The sequence below is a fragment of the Eleutherodactylus coqui genome, chromosome 2 (assembly GCF_035609145.1).
Source record: "Eleutherodactylus coqui strain aEleCoq1 chromosome 2, aEleCoq1.hap1, whole genome shotgun sequence".
Lineage (NCBI taxonomy): Eukaryota > Metazoa > Chordata > Amphibia > Anura > Eleutherodactylidae > Eleutherodactylus > Eleutherodactylus coqui.
Window position 1 is genome coordinate 27,991,251 of NC_089838.1, and position 26,707 is coordinate 28,017,957.

General features: G+C 46.6%; 1 protein-coding gene and 1 long non-coding RNA gene across 4 annotated transcripts in view; one reads left to right on the forward strand and one right to left on the reverse strand.

The window, feature by feature from the left end:
- The window catches only part of LOC136611202 (uncharacterized), a 124,238-nt gene that overhangs the window by 95,961 nt on the left and 1,570 nt on the right, over positions 1-26,707 (reverse strand). The window lies entirely within an intron of this gene.
- ANO2 (anoctamin 2) overlaps positions 1-26,707 on the forward strand; it is a 270,743-nt gene that overhangs the window by 6,471 nt on the left and 237,565 nt on the right. For both annotated transcript variants that reach the window (XM_066590524.1, XM_066590523.1), the window contains exon 2: positions 14,462-14,646. In XM_066590524.1, coding sequence (XP_066446621.1) covers positions 14,462-14,646 — 185 coding nt within the window. The remainder of the gene's footprint in view (positions 1-14,461; positions 14,647-26,707) is intronic.

Genomic DNA, 26,707 nt, shown 5'->3' on the forward strand with positions numbered 1-26,707 from the left:
GTCTTTGGGAAGCCTCTGTTTCCACACCCCAGTACTAATGTACCTCAGTAAAAATTGGCCATGCCCAACCAAGATGGCAGGTGAAACCCATTAATCGCTTTGGTTAATGTGGCTTAAGTGGTAACTAGGCCTGGAGGCAGCCCAGTTTAACGAAAAATTGGTTCAAGTTAAAGTTTCAACGCTTTTAAGAGCATTGAAACATATAAAAATTGTTTCGAAAAATTAGATGAGTGAGCCTTGTGGCCCTAAGAAAAATTGCCCGTTCAGCGTGATTACGTGAGGTTTCAGGAGGAGGAGCCGGAGGAGGAGGAGGAATATTAGACACAGATTGATGAAGCAGAAATGTCCCCGTTTTGGATGGTGAGAGAGAACGTAGCTTCCATCCGCGGGTGCAGCCTACGTATTGCTTACGTATCGCTGCTGTCCGCTGGTGGAGAAGAGAAGTCTGGGGAAATCCAGGCTTTGTTCATCTTGATGAGTGTTAGCCTGTCGGCACTGTCGGTTGACAGGCCGGTACGCTTATCTGTGATGATTCCCCCAGCCGCACTAAACACCCTCTCCGACAAGACGCTAGCCGCAGGACAAGCAAGCACCTCCAGGGCATACAGCGCTAGTTCAGGCCACGTGTCCAGCTTCGACACCCAGTAGTTGTAGGGGGCAGAGGCGTCACCGAGGATGGTCGTGCGATCGGCTACGTACTCCCTCACCATCCTTTTACAGTGCTCCCGCCGACTCAGCCTTGACTGGGGAGCGGTGACACAGTCTTACTGGGGAGCCATAAAGCTGGCCAGGCCCTTAAAGACTGTTGCACTGCCTGGGCTGTACATGCCGCTCGATCTACGCACCTCCCCTGCTACCTGGCCCTCGGAACTGCGCCTTCTGCCACTACCGCTGTCGGATGGGAATTTTACCATCAGTTTGTCCGCCAGGGTCCTGTGGTATAGCAACACTCTCGAACCCCTTTCCTCTTCGGGAATGAGACTGGGAAGGTTCTCCTTATAGCGTGGGTCGAGCAGTGTGTACACCCAGTAATCCGTAGTGGCCAGAATGCGTTGAATACGAGGGTCACGAGAAAGGCATCCTAACATGAAGTCAGCCATGTGTGCCAGGGTACCTGTACGCAACACATGGCTGTCTTCACTAGGAAGATCACTTTCAGGATCCTCCTCCTCCTCCTCCTCCTCCTCCTCCTCAGGCCATACACGCTGAAATGATGACAGGCAAGCAGCATGGGTACCGTCAGCAGTGGGCCAAGCTGTCTCTTCCCCCTCCTCCTCATCCTCCTCATGCTCCTCCTCCTCCTCCTGAACGCGCTGAGATATAGACAGGAGGGTGCTCTGACTATCCAGCGACATACTGTCTTCCCCCGGCTCGGTTTCCGAGCGCAAAGCGGCTGCCTTTATGGTTTGCAGGGAAGTTCTCAAGATGCATAGCAGAGGAATGGTGACGCTAATGATTGCAGCATCGCCGCTCACCACCTGGGTAGACTGCTCAAAGTTTCGAAGGACCTGGCAGATGTCTGCCAACCAGGCCCACTCTTCTGAAAAGAATTGAGGAGGCTGACGCCGCGCAAGTTGGAGTTGGTATTCCACTATATCTCTACGCTGCTCATAGAGCCTAGCCAACATGTGGAGCGTAGAGTTCCACCGTGTGGGCACGTCGCACTGCAGTCGGTGTACTGGCAGATTAAAGCGATGTTGCAGGGTGCGCAGGGTGGCAGCGTCCGTGTGGAACTTGCGGAAATGTGCGCAGAGCCGGCGCACCTTTACGAGCAGGTCTGACAAGCGTGGGTAGCTTTTCAGAAAGCGCTGAACCACCAAATTAAAGACGTGGGCCAGGCATGGCACGTGCGTGAGGCTGCCGAGCTGCAGAGCCGCCACCAGGTTACGGCCGTTGTCACAGACGACCATGCCCGGTTGGAGGCTCAGCGGCGCAAGCCAGTGGTCGGTCTGCTCTGTCAGACCCTGCAGCAGTTCGTGGGCCATGTGCCTCCTATCTCCTAAGCTGAGTAGTTTCAGCACGGCCTGCTGACGCTTGCCCACCGCTGTGCTGCCACGCCGCGCGACACCGACTGCTGGCGACGTCCTACTGCTGCTGACACATCTAGATTGCGAGACAGAGGTTGAGGAGGAGGAGGAGGAGGAGGGTGCTTTAGTGGAAGAAGCATACACCGCCGCAGATACCACCACCGAGCTGGGGCCCGCAATTCTGGGGGTGGGTAGGACGTGAGCGGTCCCAGGCTCTGACTCTGTCCCAGCCTCCACTAAATTCACCCAATGTGCCGTCAGGGAGATGTAGTGGCCCTGCCCGCCTGTGCTTGTCCACGTGTCTGTTGTTAAGTGGACCTTGCCACTAACCGCATTGGTGAGGGCGCGTACAATGTTGCGGGAGACGTGGTCGTGCAGGGCTGGGACGGCACATCGGGAAAAGTAGTGGCGACTGGGAACTGAGTAGCGCGGGGCCGCCGCCGCCATCATAGCTTTGAAGGACTCCGTTTCCACAACCCTATACGGCAGCATCTCAAGGCTGATAAATTTGGCTATGTGGACAGTTAACGATTGAGCGTGCGGGTGCGTGGCGGCGTACTTGCGCTTGCGCTCCAACAGTTGCGCTAGCAACGGCTGGACGGTGCGGTGCGAGACATTGCTGGATTGGGCCGAGGACAGCGGAGGTGAGGGTGTGGGTGCAGGCCATGAGACGGTCGTGCCTGTGTCCTGAGAGGGGGGTTGTATCTCAGTGGCAGGTTGGGGCACAGGGGGAGAGGCAGCGGTGCAAACCGGAGGCGGTGAACGGCCTTCGTCCCACCTTGTGGGGTGCTTGGCCATCATATGTCTGCGCATGCTGGTGGTGGTGAAGCTGTTGGTGGTGGCTCCCCGGCTGATCTTGGCGCGACAAAGGTTGCACACCACTGTTCGTCGGTAGTCAGGCGTCTCTGTGAAAAACTGCCAGACCTTAGAGCACCTCGGCCTCTGCAGGGTGGCATGGCGCGAGGGGGCGCTTTGGGAAACACTTGGTGGATTATTCGGTCTGGCCCTGCCTCTACCCCTGGCCACCGCACTGCCTCTTGCAACCTGCCCTGCTGCTGCCCGTGCCTCCCCCTCTGAAGACCTGTCCTGTGTAGGCGTTGCACACCAGGTGGGGTCAGTCACCTCATCGTCCTGCTGCTCTTCCTCCGAATCCTCTGTGCGCTGCTCCCTCGGACTTTCTGCCCTTACTACTACCTCACTGCAAGACAACTGTGTCTCATCGTCATCGTCCTCCTCACCCACTGAAAGGTCTTGAGACAGTTGCCGGAAGTCCCCAGCCTCTTCCCCCGGACCCCGGGAACTTTCCAATGGTTGGGCATCAGTGACGATAAACTCCTCTGGTGGTAGAGGAACCACTGCTGCCCAATCTGAGCAGGGGCCCGAGAAAAGTTCCTGGGAGTGTCCCCGCTCCTGAGCATGTGTCATTGTAGTGGAGTGAGGAGGCTGGGAGGAAGGAGGAGCAGCAGACAGAGGATTCGGATTTGCAGCACTGGACGGCGCAGAACTGTGGGTGGATGATAGCTTGCTCGAAGCACTTTCTGCCATCCAGGACAGGACCTGCTCACACTGCTCATTTTCTAATAAAGGTCTCCCGCGTGGACCCATTAATTGGGCGATGAATGTGGGGACGCCAGAAACGTGCCTCTCTCCTAATCGCGCAGCAATCGGCTGCGACACACCTGGATCAGGAGCTCGGCCTGTGCCCACACCCTCACTTGGCCCTCCGCGTCCTCGGCCGCGTCCACGTCCTCTAGGCCTACCCCTACCCCTCAGCATGCTGTATTACCAGTGATTTGATTTCCCAGGCAGGAAATAAATTGGCGCAAGCCTGCAGGCCAAATATAATTTTTTCGCTTTTTTGCAAAGGGAGGTCCCTACTGCGTATATTCAATGAACAATAACTTTTATAACTGTGGTGTGGCCCTGAAAAAGTGTCACACAACTTTAGTGTAGCAGAGTTATTAACTCTGGCAGAGCAGGTACTTGCCAGTCAGGAAATACAATGGAGCAAGCCTGCAGTAAACCGTAGCTGGTTGCGTCTGATTTTTGTACGTTCTCCACGCAGCACACACGTACACGGAGACCTTAGGACTGACACAGGCAGGCCAAATATAATTTTTTCCCTGCTTTTTTGCAAAGGGAGGGCCCCACTGCGTATATTCAATGAACAATAACTGTGTTGTGGCCCTGCCTACACAATTCTGTCCCTGTAGTATCAATGGAGGGTGCAATGCTCTGCACAGACGATTTTTAGAAAAAAAAAAAAATGCAACACTGCTAACAGCAGCCAACACAGTACTGCACACGGTTAAATTTGGCCCTAGAAAGGACCGTTGAGGTTCTTGAAGTCTACACTCACTCCTAACACTCTCCCTGCCTAAGCACCACTTCTGTCCCTAATACCGGGTGCAATGCTCTGCACTGCCGATTTTGAGAAAAAAAACAAAAAACCACTGCTAGCAGCAGCCTGCACACACGTAGATGTGGCCCTGAGAAGGACCGTTGGGGTTCTTGAAGCCTACACTGACTCCTAACGCTCTCCCTACAGCAGCACCAGCACGATAGTACTGTCCCTCAGCTAACTCACACGGCATCTGAGCCGAGCCGCGGGAGGGGCCGATTTTTATACTCGGGTGACATCAGATCTCCCCAGCCACTCACAGCAGGGGGGTGGTATAGGGCTTGAACGTCACAGGGGGAAGTTGTAATGCCTTCCCTGTCTTTCAATTGGCCAGAAAAGCGCGCTAACGTCTCAGAGAGGAAACTGAAAGTAACCGGAACACCGCGTGGTACTCGTTACGAGTAACGAGCATCCCGAACACCCTAATATTCGCACGAATATCAAGCTCGGACGAGTACGTTCGCTCATCTCTATTCTTAATATGTTTTTATGAAAACTATTTTTTACTATTACAAAATTTACCAAAATAGGAATGTAGAACAATTTTAATATTTACAGTTGAAGCTAGGAAACTTTGTGAGACTCACCTAATGAAGTCGTACCATATATTTATATTTAAAAACTATAGTCTGCTACAATAAAATTTGAGTTTTGGAGCAAGAGCATATGTACCATAGTTCCAACCTATAAGGCTGTTATGGGGCCTCTGGAGAGAATGGACCCATCCCAAGTTGGCTGCATCCCTTATTTTCATAGGTCATAAGAACGTCTCCATGGATTTCATTTTCACAGGTTTTTTAACATAAGCAATATATGGTGTCAGGACTCAACCTAAGGATCATGGGAAGGAGTTCTTACTCACGTCATCTGGATCCTGTGGCAAGTCTCACGGGTGCCCGTGTTCGCTGCTGACTGTCAACATACTGGTGCTAGGGAAGAGGCTCCAGTGATGGCGCGTGTCTTCTGCCACAATCCTGTGGACTGGGTCATGGATTGCCTCTTCTGTCTCTGCATGCCAGTGTCAGTTTGCCAAGGCAACTGTTGATGATGACATCATGCCCTGGCAGTATATTTTAAGGAAACTTTAGCTGCACCATGTCGCCTACTGATTGAATTTGATACCCATTAAAAGTTTTAGCAATCATTTTGCATAAAGTGTTAATAGACAGTTATGTCCATTAACACTTTATCATCTTTATTTGCGTGTAAAAGGGCCTCTGGGAGCTGTTTGCTGAGCCCAGCATGCAGGCTTGGCTCTGCACACAGCTGCATTGTTCTCGTCGGGGGTTGCCAGCAGAGTACAATGTAATCTCCCAACTCCTGTGGAGAACACAGCATGTGGTCTGTTGAGGGCTGGGCTCTGCACACAGCTGCATTGTTCTCGTCGGGGGTTGCCAGCAGAGTACAATGTAATCTCACGACTTCTGTGGAGAACACAGCATGCAGTCTGTTGAGAGATACTTTTTCTCCCTGCGGCTGAATGATGGGTTTAAGGGTGAAGTCACACGAACGTATATCGGCTCGGTTTTCACGCCGAGCCGATATACGTTGTCCTCATGTGCAGGGGGGAGGATGGAAGAGCCTCAGAGCAGGAACTGAGCTCCCGCCCCCTCTCTGCCTCCTCTCCACTGCTCTGCACAATTTGCAATGGGGAGAGGCGGGGCGGGGGTGGGGCTAATTTGCACCACTTAGCCCCGCCCCCACCACGCCTCTCCCCATTGCGAATAGTGCAGAGGGGCGGAGAGGAGGCAGAGAGGGGGGCGGGAGCTCAGTTCCTGCTCCTGGCTCTTCCATCCCCCCCCCCCTGCACACGAGGACAACGTATATCGGCTCGGCGTGAAAACCGAGCCGATATACGTTCGTGTGAACGCACCCTTAAGCTCACCTTAAAATCATTGTTCCGATGAAAAGTGCACAATGGCTGCTCATTTGCAGTCTTTTGAACTAATTTTGAGTGATAATGGTTGCGCGTAAGTGGACCATAAGCCCTTCATTCTAGCTATTGATGAGGGGTGGGGGCGCTTACTGTCTGGACCTACAGCAGTGAGAAATTGTGACATGTCCCTATAACATGTAAAAAGCTTTCCATAACCGAAGGCACATTTTAAAAGTAATATTTTACACCTTAGGTGTCCCAAGAGAGTCCATAATAAGTCACATGGAAAGGGGAAGTTCAGGTAGGACAACCTCTTTAACCTCTTACGGACATGGCCTATTTTGGCGTTGAGGACGCAACGATTTTTGGGGGATCTCCACTTTTCAAAACCCTTAACTTTTTTATTTTACCGTCATCATGACCATATGAGGGCTTATCTTTTTGGGTGGTGAACTGTAGTTTTTATTGGTGCCATTTTTGGGTGCATAGACTGTATTGTAAAACTTTTATTAATTATATCCATAGATTCTGCCATAGATTTTTGCGCTTTTTTACAGTGTTACTCGTGCAAGATAAATGACACAATACATGTTTTCTGTGGGTCGGTGAGATTAGGATATCAAAAAAAAATTTTTTCAGGTCTTTCCACTTTTCCACAATAAAAACCTTTTTCTAAATCGCTGCATTCAAAGTCCTCTAACTTTTTTATTTTTCTATGGACGGAGCTCTGTGAGCGCTTATCTTTTGCATAACGAGTTGTAGTTTTTATGGGTACATCTGACTTTTTTTAAATCACTTTTATTGCCCTGTGGTGTTAAAGATGATAAAAAATGCTAAAGTCATTTACACATATGGATGTAACAATTTCTAGAGGCTCAGGATTGGAAATATGAAGTAAAGTAATAATTAAGATGGCCGGGATTCTTCTGCACTTCCTGATATTCATAGGACCTTCTTAGGACTTGTTCACACCTGCATTAGGACTCCGTTAGAGCTTTGTGTCTCTTTGTTCTGCTTTTGGAGTGGAGAAATGGAATTAAAGCAAAATTAAATGCTTCTCTTTTTTCTCCATTGATTTCAATGGGTTTAAAAAAAACATAAGCAAATGAAAAGCTTTCATTTTATTAGGTTTTATTTAATGGAAAAAAAAATCGCACTGCAGACTGTGCTATGTTTTCCGTAAAAAACGGAAGCTTTATTGGACACGGCAGCAAACGCTTGAACAACAGAACTATTATTCCTAATGAAGAAAAGTAATATACTGTATGCATTGAGAAGCTGATCACAATTGGTGGACTTTCCTTGAGTTTTGGTGGGTTAGGATATTAAAAGTGGCAATAGGATCCTGCTATACCCTCCTTACAATTCACGCCGGACTGCAGGTACTGGAGCACGCTACATATAAATACACTGGGAGACATATACGAAAGCAATGTGTTCATGTCATTCAATCATTGCACAAAAAGCGGCAAACACCCCAAATCCAGTTGTTCAGTTATTTCCAACTGCGTCATACACTAAACTCTTAATTTCCCCCCCCGCCTCATCCAAAATATCCAATTACCCCACCATAGGTATATTAAAATCTCGAGGACCTTAGGGCTTGATCTCTACATTATATACACACTTACTATCAGCCCAAATTAGTCTCAACCCTTTGGCTGTATATGACAAATGGGAAACCCACATCCCAACATTATCAGAAGACTGCCAGGGCATGAAGGACTCGCATTTAACTGTCTCCCTAGCTATTACCAACAAGCTGACACAGCTGTATATTGTTCATCAGTCCTATTTAACCCCAGTTAGACTTCATAGAATGGGCAGGATTCCCACATCGACATGTCATAGATGTCACCAGCTAAATGCAGGATTCTGGCACTTAATATGGGAATGCCCACACAATATAACAATTTTGGACGGATATCTGTACCTTTTTGTCCCCACTCCTACCAAAAAGAGAAATTCCTTATTTTATGTTATTGATTTACTTTTAAATTTCAACTTTATAAAGGAGAAAGAAAACACTGAGTAAAATATGCATAATTATGTTCATTGTACTAATTTTTGCTATATCTTTGAATAAAACGAAGTTTAAAAAAAAGTGTCAATAAGGGTCACAATTGGGGCGCCCCTAAGCTACAAAGGCCCAAGGGCCCCCCTCATTACTAGCATGAGCTTACAAATAACAGACAATGTGCTACCTTGTTCCTGTCACTTCATGATGCCTCTGAGCTGTCGTCTGCTGAAAATTCAAATGCGGAAGCAATCCTGCGGAATATCTATGGCAAAAAATTCCACAGCATTTCTGCATCCAAAACAGAGTTAAAATCCACACCAGTAATTTCAGATTTGACTTGAAATTGGCTACATATCCGCAGCTGATTTCAGTGGATACAGTGCTCTCCTGATCTCGCAATGCTTGCGCTGTCAGCACACCCTGGCACCTGGCCACCTCTAGCAAGCGCCAAGCCACTGATCAGGTGATGCTACTTCCACAGAATTTCCACTCCATGTGAACATTCGTTCGCGGCCTGTCGGTTGCGACAGCATTGTGGCACTGTGGCCTCGACGCAGGCCAAGACCTGTCGCCTTGTTATGCAGGACAAGGGTTAATGCACCATGTGCCAAGACTGCTGGTTGCTGTCTCTCTATGCTGCATGGATGCATGCTGCTAATTAGTCATTCCTGGGAGAAGATTGGGGGTGTGGTTCTCTAGTTGCTCTGCCAATCAGCAGGTGTGGAGAGCTTTATATTCTTACCCCTCCCTTTGCTCACCGCTGCTTATTTAGTCACATAGAGGAGTAGTTGGAGAGTGGTGTTCCTTTGTGCTGGGTGTATTTCTTCTCATCCAGATAAGTGCTGCGATTTCCTATTCAGTTGTATTTCTGTTTTCATTTCTGTATTGCTTTGCTGTGTCGGTTCATCTCTCCAGGGGCTCCTATAAGGACAATCAGGGCCCAGGAAGAAGACAGTGGGGCTGCCTGGAGTGGTGCTACTGATCAGCATAGCCAGACTTGAAAAAAGATTGCCGCTCTTTTAGTTAAAAAAATGTCAAGCCTTTATTATAAAAGTGTTTACCTGATAAAAGTCAGTTGCAAAACTACAGTGCATAGAGTTAACAACTGCAGTAAGTGTGAACCTCACCCAGCGTTCGTGCTGAGCATGGTGCTCGTGTGTTGCAGGGACGTGACAATACGCTCAATATCTGACAACTCTGCATTGTCTTCACTGCAGTGTGAAAAGCACCTGTCACATTCTAGCAGTGAAAGGGTAACATTTCTCAGGGGATGTGAATGGGTGTAAAAAAGTGTGTGTACATATATTACATAGGAGTGCCAATACTTTTGCAATTAGCTTTGAATTTTTGAGTTGTCACCCCTTTACTTTTTCTATTTAGGACCTAAAGAATGGTTGTGCCAATTTTCATGTTTGTACGATACCGGGAAGTTAGAGAATTAGATGAGGTAGATTACATAGGGGTGCCAATACTTTTGCACTTAGCATTGAATAATCGAGTTGTGACCCCTTTACTTTTCCTATTTAGGACCTAAAGAATGGTTATGTCAAATTTCATGTTTGTACAACATCAGAAAGTTAGAGAATTACATTAGGTACATTACATAGGGGTGCCAATACTTTTGCAATTAGCATTGAATTTTCGAGTTGTGACCCCTTTACTTTTCCTATTTAAGACCTAAAGAATGGTTGTACCAAATTTCATGTTTGTATGACACTGGAAAGTTAGAGAATTAATGATGAGTCAGTCGGTGAGTCAGTCTGTGAGGGCTTTTACATATATATATATATATATATATATAGTGGGCATGGTGTGGTGGTATTCTTGTTAATATTGGTCATTACATAGTGTGTTTTGTTTAAAAACAGCATGGGGGTAATATTTCATCGCGTGACGGTGGTAATATTTATTCCTGGTATTTGATAACTCACATGAACAGCAAATAATATTTGAACAGTATATTTTAATTAAAAGGGTTTTCCAGTGAAACACTATTGATAACCTGCAGTTACAAGCGCCGACACTACATGGGAGGTCGTCGCGTAGACTTCGCCGCAAATACAAAGAGGTCAGAGCGGAAGACTCCACGTCGACCTGCTTATAGTGGCCAGCGCTTGTAACTGCAGGCACGGCTCCCATTAATTTTAATGACAGCCGTGCCTGCAGTTACAAGTGCCGGCCACTACATGGAGGTCAGCGCGGAGGCTTCCGCTCTGACCACTGTGTTATTGCGGTGCTGACAGGATGTACCCACTCAGCTGAACAGTTGGGGTCCTGAGCGACGGACCCCGGCCGATCAACTATTGATGACTTATCCTGATGATAGATCATTTATAGTATTTCACTGGAAAACCCCTCTAAAGTAATGTTTATGAATGTATCTTTTGTAGGCTAAGGCCTTCCATGATGATCAGAATATTGCGTTTCATATGCAGAGAGCAGAAAACAAATTATGTAGTACATGTAATTTATATGTAAACAGATTTTTTTTTTAGGCACAGCAGTATGTATATGAATGATGGTGAAAAAGAAGCTTAAATGGACTTCCGGGGATTTATAACCAGAAAGTTGCAGCATGGAACACATCCAGGACACTAGGCATAGGCTTCCAGGGCAGGGACAAGGTTCGAGTGTTGCGGAGTAGGAGTCCAGCAGGCAAGGCAAAGAGCGCAAAAAATAAGTCACAGCTCAAAAAAACCTGAATTGCAGTATGAAAACATTTGATGAAGTTCTGTAGTGTGGCGTCTGAGCCGAGGCTGGTCATTGCGAGGGAAACCACGGGGTTCTCAAGATGGTTGTCATGGGTGGCTCTGTGATCTCTCCCAACAATGGCGGAAAGGAGCCTAGCTTGGTTGCTTGCAGTGCAAAAATAGAGCAAACAGTGGTAATAGTCCTGAACGGTATGTCAAGTGACGCCAGTGCCTCTGCCCAAGCGAACGGTCACTCGTTGCAAATAAAAGAGTCCACAATCAAGAAGTTAGTTTTAAACCGGAAGCACGTGGTTTATATTTACTCACACAATCAACTTTGATTTTCCAAGAACAGATTGCATTGACAAAACACTTCTGGCAAATTTCCTTCCTTTTCTAACTCTATTACACACACATACGCTTTGCAGGAGTCATTCTTCCTTCCTATCATTTAAGTGTCTTTAGTGTAAGTTATTTGATAGACGATCCCTGGGGGTACACTCCTGACACGGTTGACCACTCACAACTCTGCCTTTCCTTTGCTTGCTAGGTACTTCCTCCCACTACTACAGCAGGATACAAACTCTGTGCTTTGGTCCCCTGAGGGAATACATACAACGGCAAATGAGATAGGCCCGCAGCTCTGCGCAGGCAGAAGCACCGGAGCTTCTGCCCTCCGCTGACATGTCCTCCTCCACTGACTACATCTCTGAACTCTCTACTCTTGACTCCACCTCCCAACTTGGCTAACCCTCCAATCACAACACAGACACCAAGTTAGAAGAGACAGACTTGCCACCGCAAAGCTTGTTAGCACAAACATAGAGTACAGACAGACACGAATACACCAAACAACAAAATACACATGGCATACGCACTTCATCCAAAGACACCCCAACTCTGCACAAGACGTGATGGAATGCAAACTGTGCGGCACATCAAGGAATAGCTGATCAAACATTGCAGTGTGGTATATCACAACTAAAGTTGCAGTGTGGTATAGCAAAACCAAAGTTGCAGCATGGAACAGTTCCAGGACACCAAGCATAGGCTTCCAGGGTACTGACAAGGTTCAAGGTGCAGGCTTAAATCTAGGCCATAGAAACAAGACTTCATATACAGGATTACAAGGATACAAGAATCAGATTTCGATTTGGAGGGATGGAAACAAACCCAGGGCACACATGTGGACTAACATCCAGGACTCAGGGTTCCAAGTTCTAGCAACAACCGTTCCAGGCTCTGTGCATCAAGTTCCAAGTACATGAGCGCAACATGTAAATAAATCACCAGGATAGCAAACGGACAAACAAAATAACCAGGAAACAAACTAATAAAATATCCAGGCTACTGAGGGTTACAATAGTCCAGTGCTCACTGTTGATTGGCCACAGAGCAGGTGATGTAATTAATAGAAGAAGCATGTTGCTGAACAAGGCTTGGAAAGACAAATGTTTAGGTGGAAATATAGTTAAAGGGGTTGTCCCGCGGCAGCAAGTGGGTCTATACACTTCTGTATGGCCATAATAATGCACTTTGTAATGTACATTGTGCATTAATTATGAGCCATACAGAAGTTATAAAAAGTTTTATACTTACCTGCTCCGTTGCTGGCGTCCTCGTTCCCATGGTGCCGACTAATTTTCGCCCTCCGATGGCCAAATTAGCCGCGCTTGCGCAGTCCAGGTCTTCTCCTGTTCTCTATGGGGCTCCGTGTAGCTCCGTGTAGCTCCGCCCCGTCACGTGCCGATTCCAGCCAATCAGGAGGCTGGAATCGGCAATGGACCGCACAGAAGAGCTGCGGTCCACGGAGGTAGAGGATCCCGGCGGCCATCTTCACCGGTAAGTATAGAAGTCACCGGAGCGCGGGGATTAAGGTAAGCGCTCCGGTAAGCTTTCCTTAGGTCCCTGCATCGGGGTTGTCTCGCGCCGAACGGGGGGGGGGGTTGAAAAAAAAAAAAACCCGTTTCGGCGCGGGACAACCCCTTTAAGGCTGCGAGCTACAATGGAGAAGATCTGGGTTCAAGTCCCAAAGAAAACAGTTCCTGACAGAATTGCCTATATGTACAGTGTACAGTTTCTGCATGTATACCATAAAGTGAAATATCTCTTGATACACTAATATAGTACCAAACAACTTCTAGAAACCACAAATTACTAAAATATATAACTAAGTAGAGTAATTATTTGTTGCAGTGTCCAGCTTATATAAACGCAACAGCTTTTTTATCATCTAGGAGACAATAAGAAAATCATCTATATCTATCTATCTATCTATCTATCTCTCTATCTATCTATCTATCTATCTATCTCATATCTATCTATCTATCTATCCCATATCTATCTATCTATCTATCTATCTCATATCTATCTATATATCTTTCTCTCTATCTATCTATTTCATATCTATCTCATAATCTATCTATTTCATATCTATCTATCTCATATCTATCTATCTATCTATCTATCTATCTATCTATCTATCTATCTATCTATCTATCTATCTATCCCATATCTATCTATCTATCTATCTATCTATCTATCTATCTATCTATCTATCTCATATCTATCTATATATCTTTCTCTCTATCTATCTATCTATTTCATATCTATCTCATAATCTATCTATCTCATATCTATCTATCTATCTATCTATCTATCTATCTATCTATCTATCCCATATCTATCTATCTATCTCATATCTATCTATCTATCTATCTATCTATCTATCTATCTCATATCTATCTATCTATCTATCTATCTATCTATCTATCTATCTATCTATCTATTTCATATCTATCTCATAATCTATCTATTTCATATCTATGTATCTCATATCTATCTATCTCATATCTATCTATCTATCTATCTATCCCATATCTATCTATCTATCTATCTATCTATCTATCTATCTATCTCATATCTATCTATATATCTTTCTCTCTATCTATCTATCTATTTCATATCTATCTCATAATCTATCTATTTCATATCTATCTATCTCATATCTATCTATCTATCTATCTATCTATCTATCTATCTATCTATCTATCCCATATCTATCTATCTATCTCATATCTATCTATCTATCTATCTATCTATCTATCTATCTATCTCATATCTATCTATCTATCTATCTATCTATCTATCTATTTCATATCTATCTCATAATCTATCTATTTCATATCTATGTATCTCATATCTATCTATCTCATATCTATCTATCTATCTATCCCATATCTATCTATCTATCTATCTATCTATCTATCTATCTATCTATCTATCTATCTATCTATCTATCTATCTATCTATCATCCACCCATCCCCCATTCCTCCAAATGGGGATTTTGTAATAAAAGAGCTTTTTTTAAAAAAAAAAAAAAACTTTAATTAGGAGGAGCTCCATTAAGTGTCTGTAGATAATAACCACACTTTTTCTCTTTTCAGATATTCCTTTATCTGTGAATCAACTGAGCAATGGACAGCAACAGCGAACATCAACAGGGAGTCCAAACACCACACAGAAATCCAAATATCTCACAGTCACCCAATATCTCCCTGCACCTTACCCTCATCTAGGTAACATCAATGGCGCTTTTGAACCATCCTGTGTGGACATCCATAATAACTCAGTAAGTAGTACTTTAATAATTTTCTAACCTTGCGAATGCGGCGATGTTTTATTTAGAATCTCCAAATAAAGCCAATCTATCAATGAAAGAGCAAAATGGTAGTCTTTTAGGGGTACCGAGATGGGATGAAATGGAGACTGTGGACTAGGACTGTTCTTGTAGTGGCACCAGAGGAGCATAAATGGTGACACAAGTGGAAGTAAAGGGGAATGTGCCTTTCCGGGCAACGACTAAAAAATGAATATGCAGTATAAGGCTACTTGCACATGCCCTCTCAGTCTAAATCGGGCAGAAATAGCACGGACTCATTTGAATGGGTATAAAAAAAATGACAGCACGTCAGACAAGGTGTCCAAGTGCTGTCCGATGAGAGTTATGCCCGAGAATCTTTTAAATCACCCATCTGGATGTACCTGAATAGATAAAAGGAAATCTTGGTGTAGTTGCACTAGTTAGTCACCAGGGGAGCAAATAATAGGGAACAAATTTTACACTTTAGCTAGGGTCGCAATATAACTTAGAAAAATTAGGCTGCTACCTTCATTTTCTTTTAGTTCCAACTATTCTTTGTATTCCAACTTCTGATAATGAAAAAGAAAGCAAAGGGGCTTCATGTGCAGGCATTGGGATGCAACCAAGCCTATGAGTAGATCAAGGCTGCTCACCTGATGCAATTGTGTCAAACATAACATAGAACGCACTAGATAATAGTCTCTGTGCTTGCCGCTGGCTTCCAGAAGCAGGTCACAGTGTGACTGATTGTACCTGAAACGCCAATATTTAGGAACAAGAAAGCTATATTGTTACGCTGTGGTTGTGGTTCCACTGTGTTGGGCTGCCGAGTGAAACCACCCAGCAGAATGGACAGCTGACTCCAAGACAGAAACTGCGCAGAAACTGAAACTCAGTACAAAGGAGGAAGACAGACCTGACCCTGAACTAAGATGGGCTAAATGTCCCTGACCTAGAGATACCCCTGAAGGTGGAGAGGACCAGGCCACCTTTCCTATCCCTGACTCCTAGCTTTCCCTACCTACCTGGTGAAGACAGGAACCCAGAGTCAGTTGCCCCAAGCTGAGTGAATATGGAGGAGTGAGGAAAGAATGTCAGGTAAGAGCAGGACACGTTCCTATACAGAGGTGACAGACACAGGGGATAGACAGCAAACAAGCTGCAGGAGCCAGCAGCAGAACACAGAGAAAGCTGGATTCACGCAGAGACAGAATACCATAAAGCATTAGCACACACGACATACTGGATGCAGACAGGATTGCAGTCATGCAAAGAAATACACAACAACACCAAGCACCCTGGGAAAAATTAAGGAAGGTTAAATAGGAGAATGATTGCAAATCACCTCCAGCTTTATGGAGAAGCCAGACACAGTTACCCTGCAGATGCTGGAACAAACAGAAGCAGACTCAGAAAGCAGGACAACGCCAGATCTAACATATATGTGGCACAACCACACCAAATCCAAATGTAGGTGGAGTTTAAATCAGTTTATTCCGCAAAAGAGTTTGGGTCTGGACTGGGCCTTTTGTCAAGTCAGTATACTGATATGGAAGTGCATGACAATCAGCTTCAAGAACATGCACAACATTTAAATTTGCCATGTGAGCGTTCACTTCAGTGTTGCTGTAATTGCCATCCCACCCCTATTAATTCATATATCTTCCAGCTGCCGTTATCTTTTTTTAATATCATTCACTAAAATATATACAAACAGAGATACATTAAAATTAGGGATGTGCGAGTATACTCGCTAAGGCACTACTCGCTCGAGTAATGTGCCTTAGCCGAGTATCTCCCCGCTCGTCCCTAAAGATTCGGGGGCCGGCACGGAGCGGGGAGCTGCGGGGGAGAGCAGAGAGGAACGGAGGGGAGATCTCTCTCTCCCTCTCTCCCGCCCGCTCTGCCCCGCTCCCCGCCGCAACTCACCTGTCAGCTGCGGCGGTCCCCGAATCTTTAGGGACGAGCAGGGAGATACTCGAGCGAGTAGTGCCTTAGCGAGTATACTCGCTCATCCCTAATTAAAATATATAAATACTTAAACACTGTAATATGTAAATAACTGATGATGTCGGACCATGCTGTACTGACAGCAGGCTGGGTGAGCAGCTGAGCATAGGTCATCAATAGGATTTGCCCGGAAAACCCCTTTAATTTTTTATCTATTTTTATACATTTTTTAGAGGATGATGTAATTTAAAAAAAAATCTTGTAAAAATTTGTATAGCGCCAACTTATTCCACAGCACTTTTAGGTAATTTATTTATTACCTCCCACCAAGCTTGGTACTCATGTTACCGACCTCGGAAGCATAAGTCAACCTTGAGCCGACTACCTGAACCTTGCGGGGATTAAACTAACCTTCAGGTTGTGAGCGAGAGCTTAGGAGTACATTTCTGCTACTTTAACATTATGTGCCACACGAGGCTCATAAAGATGATGGGAGTGGAGAGATGAATTTATTCCTGGGTCTAAAGAAAGAGGAAAGTGCCAAGTACATCGTGGCAGGACTTGTCCCAGGGTCCCGGTGAAAAACCTGGATAAGCGGAATGGGATTTGTAGGCAGCGGTACTTCCAGCCACCATCTCTGGACACACATGTCAGGAAAGTAGACTGTACTGGATGTCATCCTGTATTCAAGTGGATGCAGAATCAAAGTGACATGTTCTTTCTTAACCCCTTGCTGACAACTGGAGCTCTTTTCCACCTGGGATACCAGCACCACAACACCATCCCCAGGAGCAGAGAACAACCCAGAAGATGTCGTCCCCCACTATTTCACTGTGGTGTAGCCAGGTGGGAGAAGGACATTTGCCACCGTGACATTAGCCTCCCACTCTGGTGCACTACAAATACACCTACATTTGGATTTGGTGTAGTTGCGCCACATTCACGCTCCTTCATTCCAGAATATTAGTATTGCTAATAATGGGAAAAAATCGTGGTTTACTTTAGAATGCTCACCCTCTCTCAACCCATGTGTGTTAGAATGTTAGACGGGGATTAGTTTAAAATTAGAGATGAGCGAACGTACTCGTCCGAGCTTGATATTCGTGCGAATATTAGGGTGTTCGGGATGCTCGTTACTCTTAACGAGCACCACGCGGTGTTCCGGTTACTTTCAGTTTCCTCTCTGAGACGTTAGCGCGCTTTTCTGGCCAATTGAAAGACAGGGAAGGCATTACAACTTCCCCCTGTGACGTTCAAGCCCTATACCACCCCCCTGCTGTGAGTGGCTGGGGCGATCAGATGTCACCTGAGTATAAAAGTCGGCCCCTCCCGCGGCTCGCCTCAGATGTCTTGTGAGTTAGCTGAGGGAAAGTGCTGTTGGTGCCAGAGCTGCTATAGGGAGAGTGTTAGGAGTTAGTGTAGGCTTCAAGAACCCCAACGGTCCTTCTCACGGCCACATCTATCCGTGTGCAGTACTGTGGAGGGTGCTGTTAGCAGTGTGGCACAAATTTTTTTTTTTTCAAAATCGGCAGTCTGCAGAGCATTGCGCCTTGCAGTAATAGTCCAGGGACAGAAGTGGTGGTTAGGTAGGGAGAGTGTTAGCAGTGAGTGTAGGCTTCAAGAACCCCAACGGTCCTTCTTAGGGCCACATCTATCCGTGTGCAGTACTGTGCAGGCTGCTGTTAGCAGTGTTGCATATTTTTTTCTTTTCAAAATCGGCTGTCTGCAGAGCATTGCGCCTTGCAGTAATACTACAGGGAGAGAATTGTGTAGGCAGGGCCAGAAGACATATATTATTGATTGAATATAGTCAGTGGGCCCTCCGTTTCCCAAAAAGGGAAACATTCAATTTGTCCTGCAGGCTTGCGCCAATTTATTTCCTGCCTGGGAAAAGTCTCAGCTGTGCTGCACTTCATATAACTGCATTTCTGTGCAACACATATCTTATCTGATTGAATATAGTCAGTGGGCCCTCCGTTTCCCAAAAAGGGAAACATTCTATTTGTCCTGCAGGCTTGCGCCAATTTATTTCCTGCCTGGGAAAAGTCTCCGCTGTGCTGCACTTCATATAACTGCATTTCTGTGCAACACATATCTTATCTGATTGAATATAGTCAGTGGGCCCTCCGTTTCCCAAAAAGGGAAACATTCTATTTGTCCTGCACGGTTGCGCCAATTTATTTCCTGCCTGGGAAAAGTAACCGCTGTGCTGCACTTCATATAACTGCATTTCTGTGCAACACATATCTTATCTGATTGAATATAGTCAGTGGGCCCTCCGTTTCCCAAAAAGGGAAACATTCTATTTGTCCTGCAGGCTTGCGCCAATTTATTTCCTGCCTGGGAAAAGTAACCGCTGTGCTGCACTTCATATAACTGCATTTCTGTGCAACACATATCTTATCTGATTGAATATAGTCAGTGGGCCTTTTCTTTTTTAAAAAAGGGAAACATTCTATGTGCCCTGCCTCTGTCAGTCCTCAGCATTCTGTGTACGTGTGTGGTGGGTGGAGATAGTAAACAAATCATACGCAGCCAGCTACGTTTAACAGCAGGCTTGCGCCAATTTATTTCCTGCCTGGGAAATTAAATCACTGGTAATACACCATGCTGAGGGGTAGGGGTAGGCCTATAGTACGTGGACGCGGGCGAGGACGCGGAGGCCCAAGTCAGGGTGTGGGCACAGGCCGAGCCAGTGCGGTGGCCAGGGGTAGAGGCAGGGCCAGACCGAATAATCCACCAACTGTTTCCCAAAGCGCCCCCTCGCGCCATGCCACCCTGCACAGGTCAAGGTGCTCTACGGTGTGGCAATTTTTCACAGAGACGCCTGACGACCGACGAACAGTGGTGTGCAACCTTTGTCGCGCCAAGATCAGCTGGGGAGGCACCACCACCAGCATGCGCAGGCATATGATGGCCAAGCACCCCACAAGGTGGGACGATGCCCGTTCACCGCCTCCGGTTTGCACCACTGCCTCTCCCCCTGTGCCCCAACCTGCCACTGAGATCCAACCCCCCTATGAGGACACAGGCACTACCGTCTCCTGGCCTGCACCCACACCCTCACCTCCGCTGTCCTCGGCCCCATCCAGCAATGTCTCTCAGCATAGCGTCCAGACGTCGCTAGCGCCACAGTTTGAGCGCAAGCGCAAGTACGACGCCTCGCACCCGCACGCTCAAGCGTTAAACGTGCACATTGCAAAATTGATCAGCCTAGAGATGCTGCCGTATAGGCTTGTGGAAACGGAGGCTTTCAAAAGCATGATGGCGGCGGCGGCCCCGCGCTACTCGGTTCCCAGTCGCCACTACTTTTCCCGATGTGCCGTCCCAGGCCTGCACGACCACGTCTCCCGCAACATTGTACGCGCCCTCACCAACGCGGTTACTGCCAAGGTCCACTTAACAACAGACACGTGGACAAGCACAGGCGGGCAGGGCCACTATATCTCCCTGACGGCACATTGGGTGAATTTAGTGGAGGCTGGGACAGAGTCAGAGCCTGGGACCGCTCACGTCCTACCCACCCCCCGAATTGCGGGCCCCAGCTCGGTGGTGGTATCTGCGGGGGTGTATGCGTCCTCCACTAAACCACCCTCCTCCTCCTCCTACGCAACCTCTGTCTCGCAATTAAGATGTGTAAGCAGCAGCACGTCGCCAGCAGTCGGTGTCACGCGGCGTGGCAGCACAGCGGTGGGCAAGCGTCAGCAGGCCGTGCTGAAACTACTCAGCTTAGGAGAGAAGAGGCACACGGCCCACGAACTGCTGCAGGGTCTGACAGAGCAGACCGACCGCTGGCTTGCGCCGCTGAGCCTCCAACCGGGCATGGTCGTGTGTGACAACGGCCGTAAGCTGGTGGCGGCTCTGCAGCTCGGCAGCCTCACGCACGTGCCATGCCTGGCCCATGTGTTTAATTTGGTGGTTCAGCGCTTTCTGAAAAGCTACCCCCACTTGTCATACCTGCTTGGAAAGGTGCGCCGGCTCTGCGCACATTTCCGCAAATCACACACGCACGCTGCCACCCTGCGGACCCTGCAACATCGGTTTAATCTGCCAGTGCACCGACTGCTGTGCGACGTGCCCACACAGTGGAACTCTACACTCCACATGTTGGCCAGACTCTATGAGCAGCGTAGAGCTATAGTGAAATACCAACTCCAACTTGTGCGGCGCAGTGGGAGTCAGCCTCCTCAATTATTTACAGAAGAGTGGGCCTGGTTGGCAGCCATCTGCCAGGTCCTTGGAAAATTTGAGGAGTCTACCCAGGTGGTGAGCGGCGATGCTGCAATCATTAGCGTCACCATTCCTCTGCTATGCATCTTGAGAAGTTCCCTGCAAAGCATAAAGGCAGACGCTTTGCGCTCGGAAACAGAGCCGGGGGAAGACAGTATGTCGCTGGATAGTCAGAGCACCCTCCTGTCTATATCTCAGCGCGTTCAGGAGGAGGAGGAGGAGCATGAGGAGGATGAGGAGGAGGGGGAAGAGACAGCTTGGCCTACTGCTGACGGTACCCATGCTGCTTGCCTGTCATCCTTTCAGCGTGTATGGCCTGAGGAGGAGGAAGAGGAGGAGGAGGAGGATCCTGAAAGTGATCTTCCTAGTGAAGACAGCCATGTGTTGCGTACAGGTACCCTGGCACACATGGCTGACTTCATGTTAGGATGCCTTTCTCGTGACCCTCGCGTTACACGCATTCTGGCCACTACGGATTACTGGGTGTACACACTGCTCGATCCACGGTATAAGGAGAGCCTTTGCACTCTCATTCCCGAAGAGGAAAGGGGTTCGAAAATGATGCTATACCACAGGGCGCTGGTGGACAAACTGATGGTAAACTTCCCATCCGACAGCGCTAGTGGCAGAAGGCGCAGTTTCGAGGGCCAGGTAGCAGGGGAGGCGCAAAGATCAGGCAGCATGTACAGCACAGGCAGGGGAACATTCTCCAAGGCCTTTGCCAGCTTTATGGCTCCCCAGCAAGACTGTGTCACCGCTCCCCAGTCAAGGCTGAGTCGGCGGGAGCACTGTAAAAGGATGGTGAGGGAGTACGTAGCCGATCGCACGACCGTCCTCCGTGACGCCTCTGCCACCTACAACTACTGGGTGTCGAAGCTGGACACGTGGCCTGAACTCGCGCTGTATGCCCTGGAGGTGCTTGCTTGTCCTGCGGCTAGCGTCTTGTCAGAGAGTGTGTTTAGTGTGGCTGGGGGAATCATCACGGATAAGCGTACCCACCTGTCAACCGACAGTGCCGACAGGCTTACACTCATCAAGATGAACAAAGCCTGGATTTCCCCAGACTTCTCTTCTCCACCAGCGGAGAGCAGCGATACCTAAGCAATACGTAGGCTGCACCCGCGGATGGAAGCATCGTTCTCTCTCACCATCCAAAACGGGGACATTTCTGCTTCATCAATCTGTGTACAATATTCCTCCTCCTCCTCCTCCTGCTCCTCCTCCTGAAACCTCACGTAATCACGCCGAACGGGCAATTTTTCTTAGGCCCACAAGGCTCACTCATATAATTTTTCTGAACAATTTTTATATGTTTCAATGCTCTTAAAAGCGTTGAAACTTTAACTTGAACCAATTTTTCGTTAAACTGGGCTGCCTCCAGGCCTAGTTACCACTTAAGCCACATTAACCAAAGCGATTAATGGGTTTCACCTGCCCTCTTGGTTGGCCATGGCCAATTTTTTGGATGTACATTAGTACTGTTGATACAGCAATTTTTGTGGGCCCTCGCCTACAGTGTAATCAAATGAATTTTTAGCCCACCTGTATTAGGCACGACATTACTACCTCAGCTGTGTTGGGCAATGCAATGGGATATTTTTATGTACCGCCGGTGGCTTCCTGGCACCCACCCATGCTGTGGGTCCACAGAGAGTTATAAATGCATCTGTTTCCACATCTAAAGAACCCCAGTCAGACTGGGGCATGCAGTGTGGGCCGAAGCCCACCTGCATTAAGCACGACATTACTACCTCAGCTGTGTTGGGCAATGCAATGGGATATTTTTATGTACCGCCGGTGGGTTCCAGGGAGCCACCCATGCTGTGGGTCCACAGGGACTTCACAATAGGGAGTTGTACCTGCCTGTGTCTATGAATTAAAAACCGCGGTCTGACTGGGGCATGCAGACACCTTGACAGAATGAATAGTGTGTGGCACATGGGTTCCCCATTGCTATGCCCACGTGTGCAGCTCCTGATGGCGGTGGCACAGGATTATATTTCTCATTGCTTCTGTACAGCATTGTGGGCTATCGCCCCGCCCCTTTTAAAGAGGGTCGCTGCCTAGCCGTGCCAACCCTCTGCAGTGTGTGCCTGCGGTTCCTCGTCATGGCAGACGCACTTATAAATAGACATGAGGGTGGTGTGGCATGAGGGCAGCTGAAAGCTGCGCAGGGACACTTTGGTGTGCGCTGTGGGGGGGGTTTGGGCAGCATGTAACCCAGGAGAAGTGGCAGCGGAGTGTCATGCAGGCAGTGATTGTGCTTTGTTGTAGGTAGTGTGGTGCTTAGCTAAGGTATCCATTGCTAATGAGGGCTTCTCAGAAGTAAAAGTTGTTGGGAGGGGGGGGGGGCCCACTCTTGCCGCTATTGTGGCTTAATAGTGGGACCTGTGAACTTGAGATGCAGCCCAACATGTAGCCCCTCGCCTGCCCTATCTGTTGCTGTGTCGTTCCCATCACTTTCTTGAATTGCCCAGATTTTCACACATGAAAACCTTAGCGAGCATCGGCGAAATACAAAAATGCTCGGGTCGCCCATTGTCTTCAATGGGGTTCGTTACTCGAAACGAACCCTCGAGCATCGCGAAAATTTCGTCCCGAGTAACGAGCACCCGAGCATTTTGGTGCTCGCTCATCTCTATTTAAAATGTATCATGTATTTTACTAACACATTATGGACAGTAGCAAGGGTTTAACCCCATTTAAAATTGAAAAAACCCTCCCAAAAATATAACTTTTTAATTGTAGATTTGACATTTATGTCTCATGTATATGTATATATATATATAATCTTTATTTGTATAGCGCCAACTTACTCCGCAGTGCTTTCAGGCATGTGTATATGCGAAACAAAACAATTACAATGTGAGGTACATTGGGTTGGGGGGGGGGGGGCATGGGGAACACAGGCAATAGGAAATTTCATGTGCAGATCAATTATTAGAAGGCAAACAGGGTGGGGCACCATAGGGAGGGGCGAGGGACTAGGTCAGGAGATTTGGTATGCTTCCCTGAAGAGGTGCGTTTTTAAGGCACGTCTGAAATTTCGTGCATCGGGAATTGTCCGGATGCCTTGGGGTAGAGCGTTCCAGAGGATGGGTGCTGCTCTGGTGAAGTCCTGTAGGCGAGCATGTGAGGTTCGTATTACAGGGGTGTTTAGTCTGAGTGTGTTAGCCGATCGGAGTGAGCGGGCTGGGTGGTGTACTGACAGTAGGGAGGCGATGTATGGTGGCGCAGCGCCATGCAGAGCTTTGTGAGTGAGGTAGAGGAGTTTAAATTTAGTTCTGCAGTGGATGGGCAGCCAATGCAGCGACTGGCATAATGCAGAGGCGTCTGAGTAACGACTGGATAGAAAAATGAGCCTGGCTGCTGCATTTAGTATGGATTGGAGTGGAGCGAGTCTAGTGCGGGGGAGGCCGATGAGTAGCGAGTTGCAGTAGTCAAGCCGGGAGTGGATGAGCGCAACCACGAGCGTCTTTAGCGTTTCCGTGGTGAGGAACGGACGTATTTTAGCAATATTTCTGAGGTGCATGTGACATGTTTGGGCCAGAGATTGGATATGGGGGGCAAAGGAGAGGTCAGAGTCCAGTGTGACCCCAAGGCATCGGGCATGCCGTCGGGGGGTTATGATGGTGCCAGACACTGGAATGGAGATGTTGAGGGGAGGTCGGTTAGAAGGTGGAAAGACAAGGAGGTCAGTTTTAGAGAGGTTTAGTTTAAGAAAAAGGGAGGACATAGTGATAGAGACAGCGGACAGACAGTCGGTGATATTTGGTGGAATGGTCCAGAGATCTCACAAGAGGATGTATATAGTTGGGTGTCATCAGCGTAGAGATGGTATTGGAGGCCAAATTTGTGGATGGTTTGTCCAATTGGGGCAGTATAGATAGAGAAGAGAAGGTATATATATGTATATAACGGCGCAAAACTCAGTCGCCTTAAGAACATTTTTAACCCCTTTGTGACATAACTAATTTTGGCCTTAAGAACCAAGTAAATTGTTTTCCCTTTTGTGTTCCAGTGGTCATAACTTTTTTTGTCAATGCAGCTGCAAGAGACCTTATATTTTGCAGGACGAGTTCTAGTTTTAATAGGGACCAATTTTGAGTACATATAATGTATTAAATAACTTTTATTATTTTTTTGCTGGGAGCAATGGGAAAAAAAAGCATATTCAGCATAGATTTTTTTGGATTTATTTTTACATTGTTCATTTTGTGGTATAAATACAGAATTATGTTAACTTTATTGTTTCGTCATTATGATTCTGACCATATCAGATTCATAGTTTTACTACTTTTATACAATATAACCCCTTTTTTTTTATAAATAGGCTTTTTGTGTGTTACGACATTCCAAGACCAGAGTATTTTTATTTGTCCATTGACAGAACTGAGCCCTTGTTTTTTGCAGGATGGCATGCAGTTTTTATTGGTACCACTTTGAGGTTTATATGACTTTTTGATTACTTTTTATTCCCGTTTTGGAAAAGCAAGTTGGGCTGAAAATGGTTATCTTGGCATTTTTTTTTAACGATGCTAGATAAACAATGTACTATTTTATAGTACGGGGTGTTACGGATGTGGTGATATAAATTTTGAGTCCTTTTCTTTTCTTTTTAAAATATTCAAAGCATTGTGTAAGGGGAAAAGTTTTTCTTTAATTATTTTGTTTAATTATGTAAAAACATGTTGATGCCATGTTCAGCATCTGTGGGGTTAAATAGCATAGAGGAGTACTCATCTTCTCACCCTTTTTCTGGGGAAAAAGATCCCCAAATGTAGCAATCAGAGAGCAAATATGCTCTATGATTGATGAAGGGGCGTTTGCATGAGCAAAACTCCATATTTCCCTCCCCTTGTGACAGAAGCAGAGGCAAGAGAATCCCAGATCTTCTCTGCTGCTGACAGCTGTACATTCAGTATTCTAACGGCTGTAATGCCGGTTCTGTCGGTGCTATGGACAAGCTGTCGGTGCTATTTTAAAGATAAAAAACATAGAATCTGTGAAACCAAAGCTACAACCATTTGAAGTTGAATGAGCTTTTTTATCCAAAACTGTAATGTACTTTTCCTGTAGAACGAATAAAGCCCCTTTCACATGGGCGGCAACACTGCAAAACGCATGTTTGTGAAGCCCATGGGTTACAAAACATCACTCATGTGAAAGAACTCATTGGAAACCTTGGGCTTCACATACATGTGTTTTGTAGTGTTGTCACATTGCTACAAAATCTCGTGATTTTGTAGCCCATGTGAAAGAGGCCTAAAGCTCGCGCTAAACTGTAAGGGGGTAAAAGCAGAGGCAGTGCAAAATCTGGAACTGGGCTCCCACCTATAAAGCTTCATTGATAGTATTGGTTTGCAAAATGGGGAAGAGAGACTTTAGGGGCCCCTTAGGGCTCCTGTCCCCAAGTGCCACCGCATCCCCTGCACGCCAGTGGGTGAAAGTATTACTAGTAAAAATCACAATTTGATATAACAGATTTGCAAGATTTCATTTCAGACATTTGTTAGTATAAAGTACATAATTTCTTTTGTAATACAGAAAGTATATAAAATAGATAGATAGATAGATATGAGATCTATAGATATGAGATAGATAGATAGATGTGAGATAGATAGATATGAGATAGATAGATAGATAGATATGAGATAGATATGAGATAGATATGTAGTAGATAGATAGAAGATAGATAGATAGATAGATAGATAGATAGATAGATAGGAGATAGATAGATAGATAGATAGATATGAGATAGATAGATAGATATGAGAGATAGATAGATAGATGATAGATATGAGATAGATAGATAGATAGATGATAGATAGATAGATATGACATAGAGAGATAGATAGATAGATAGATA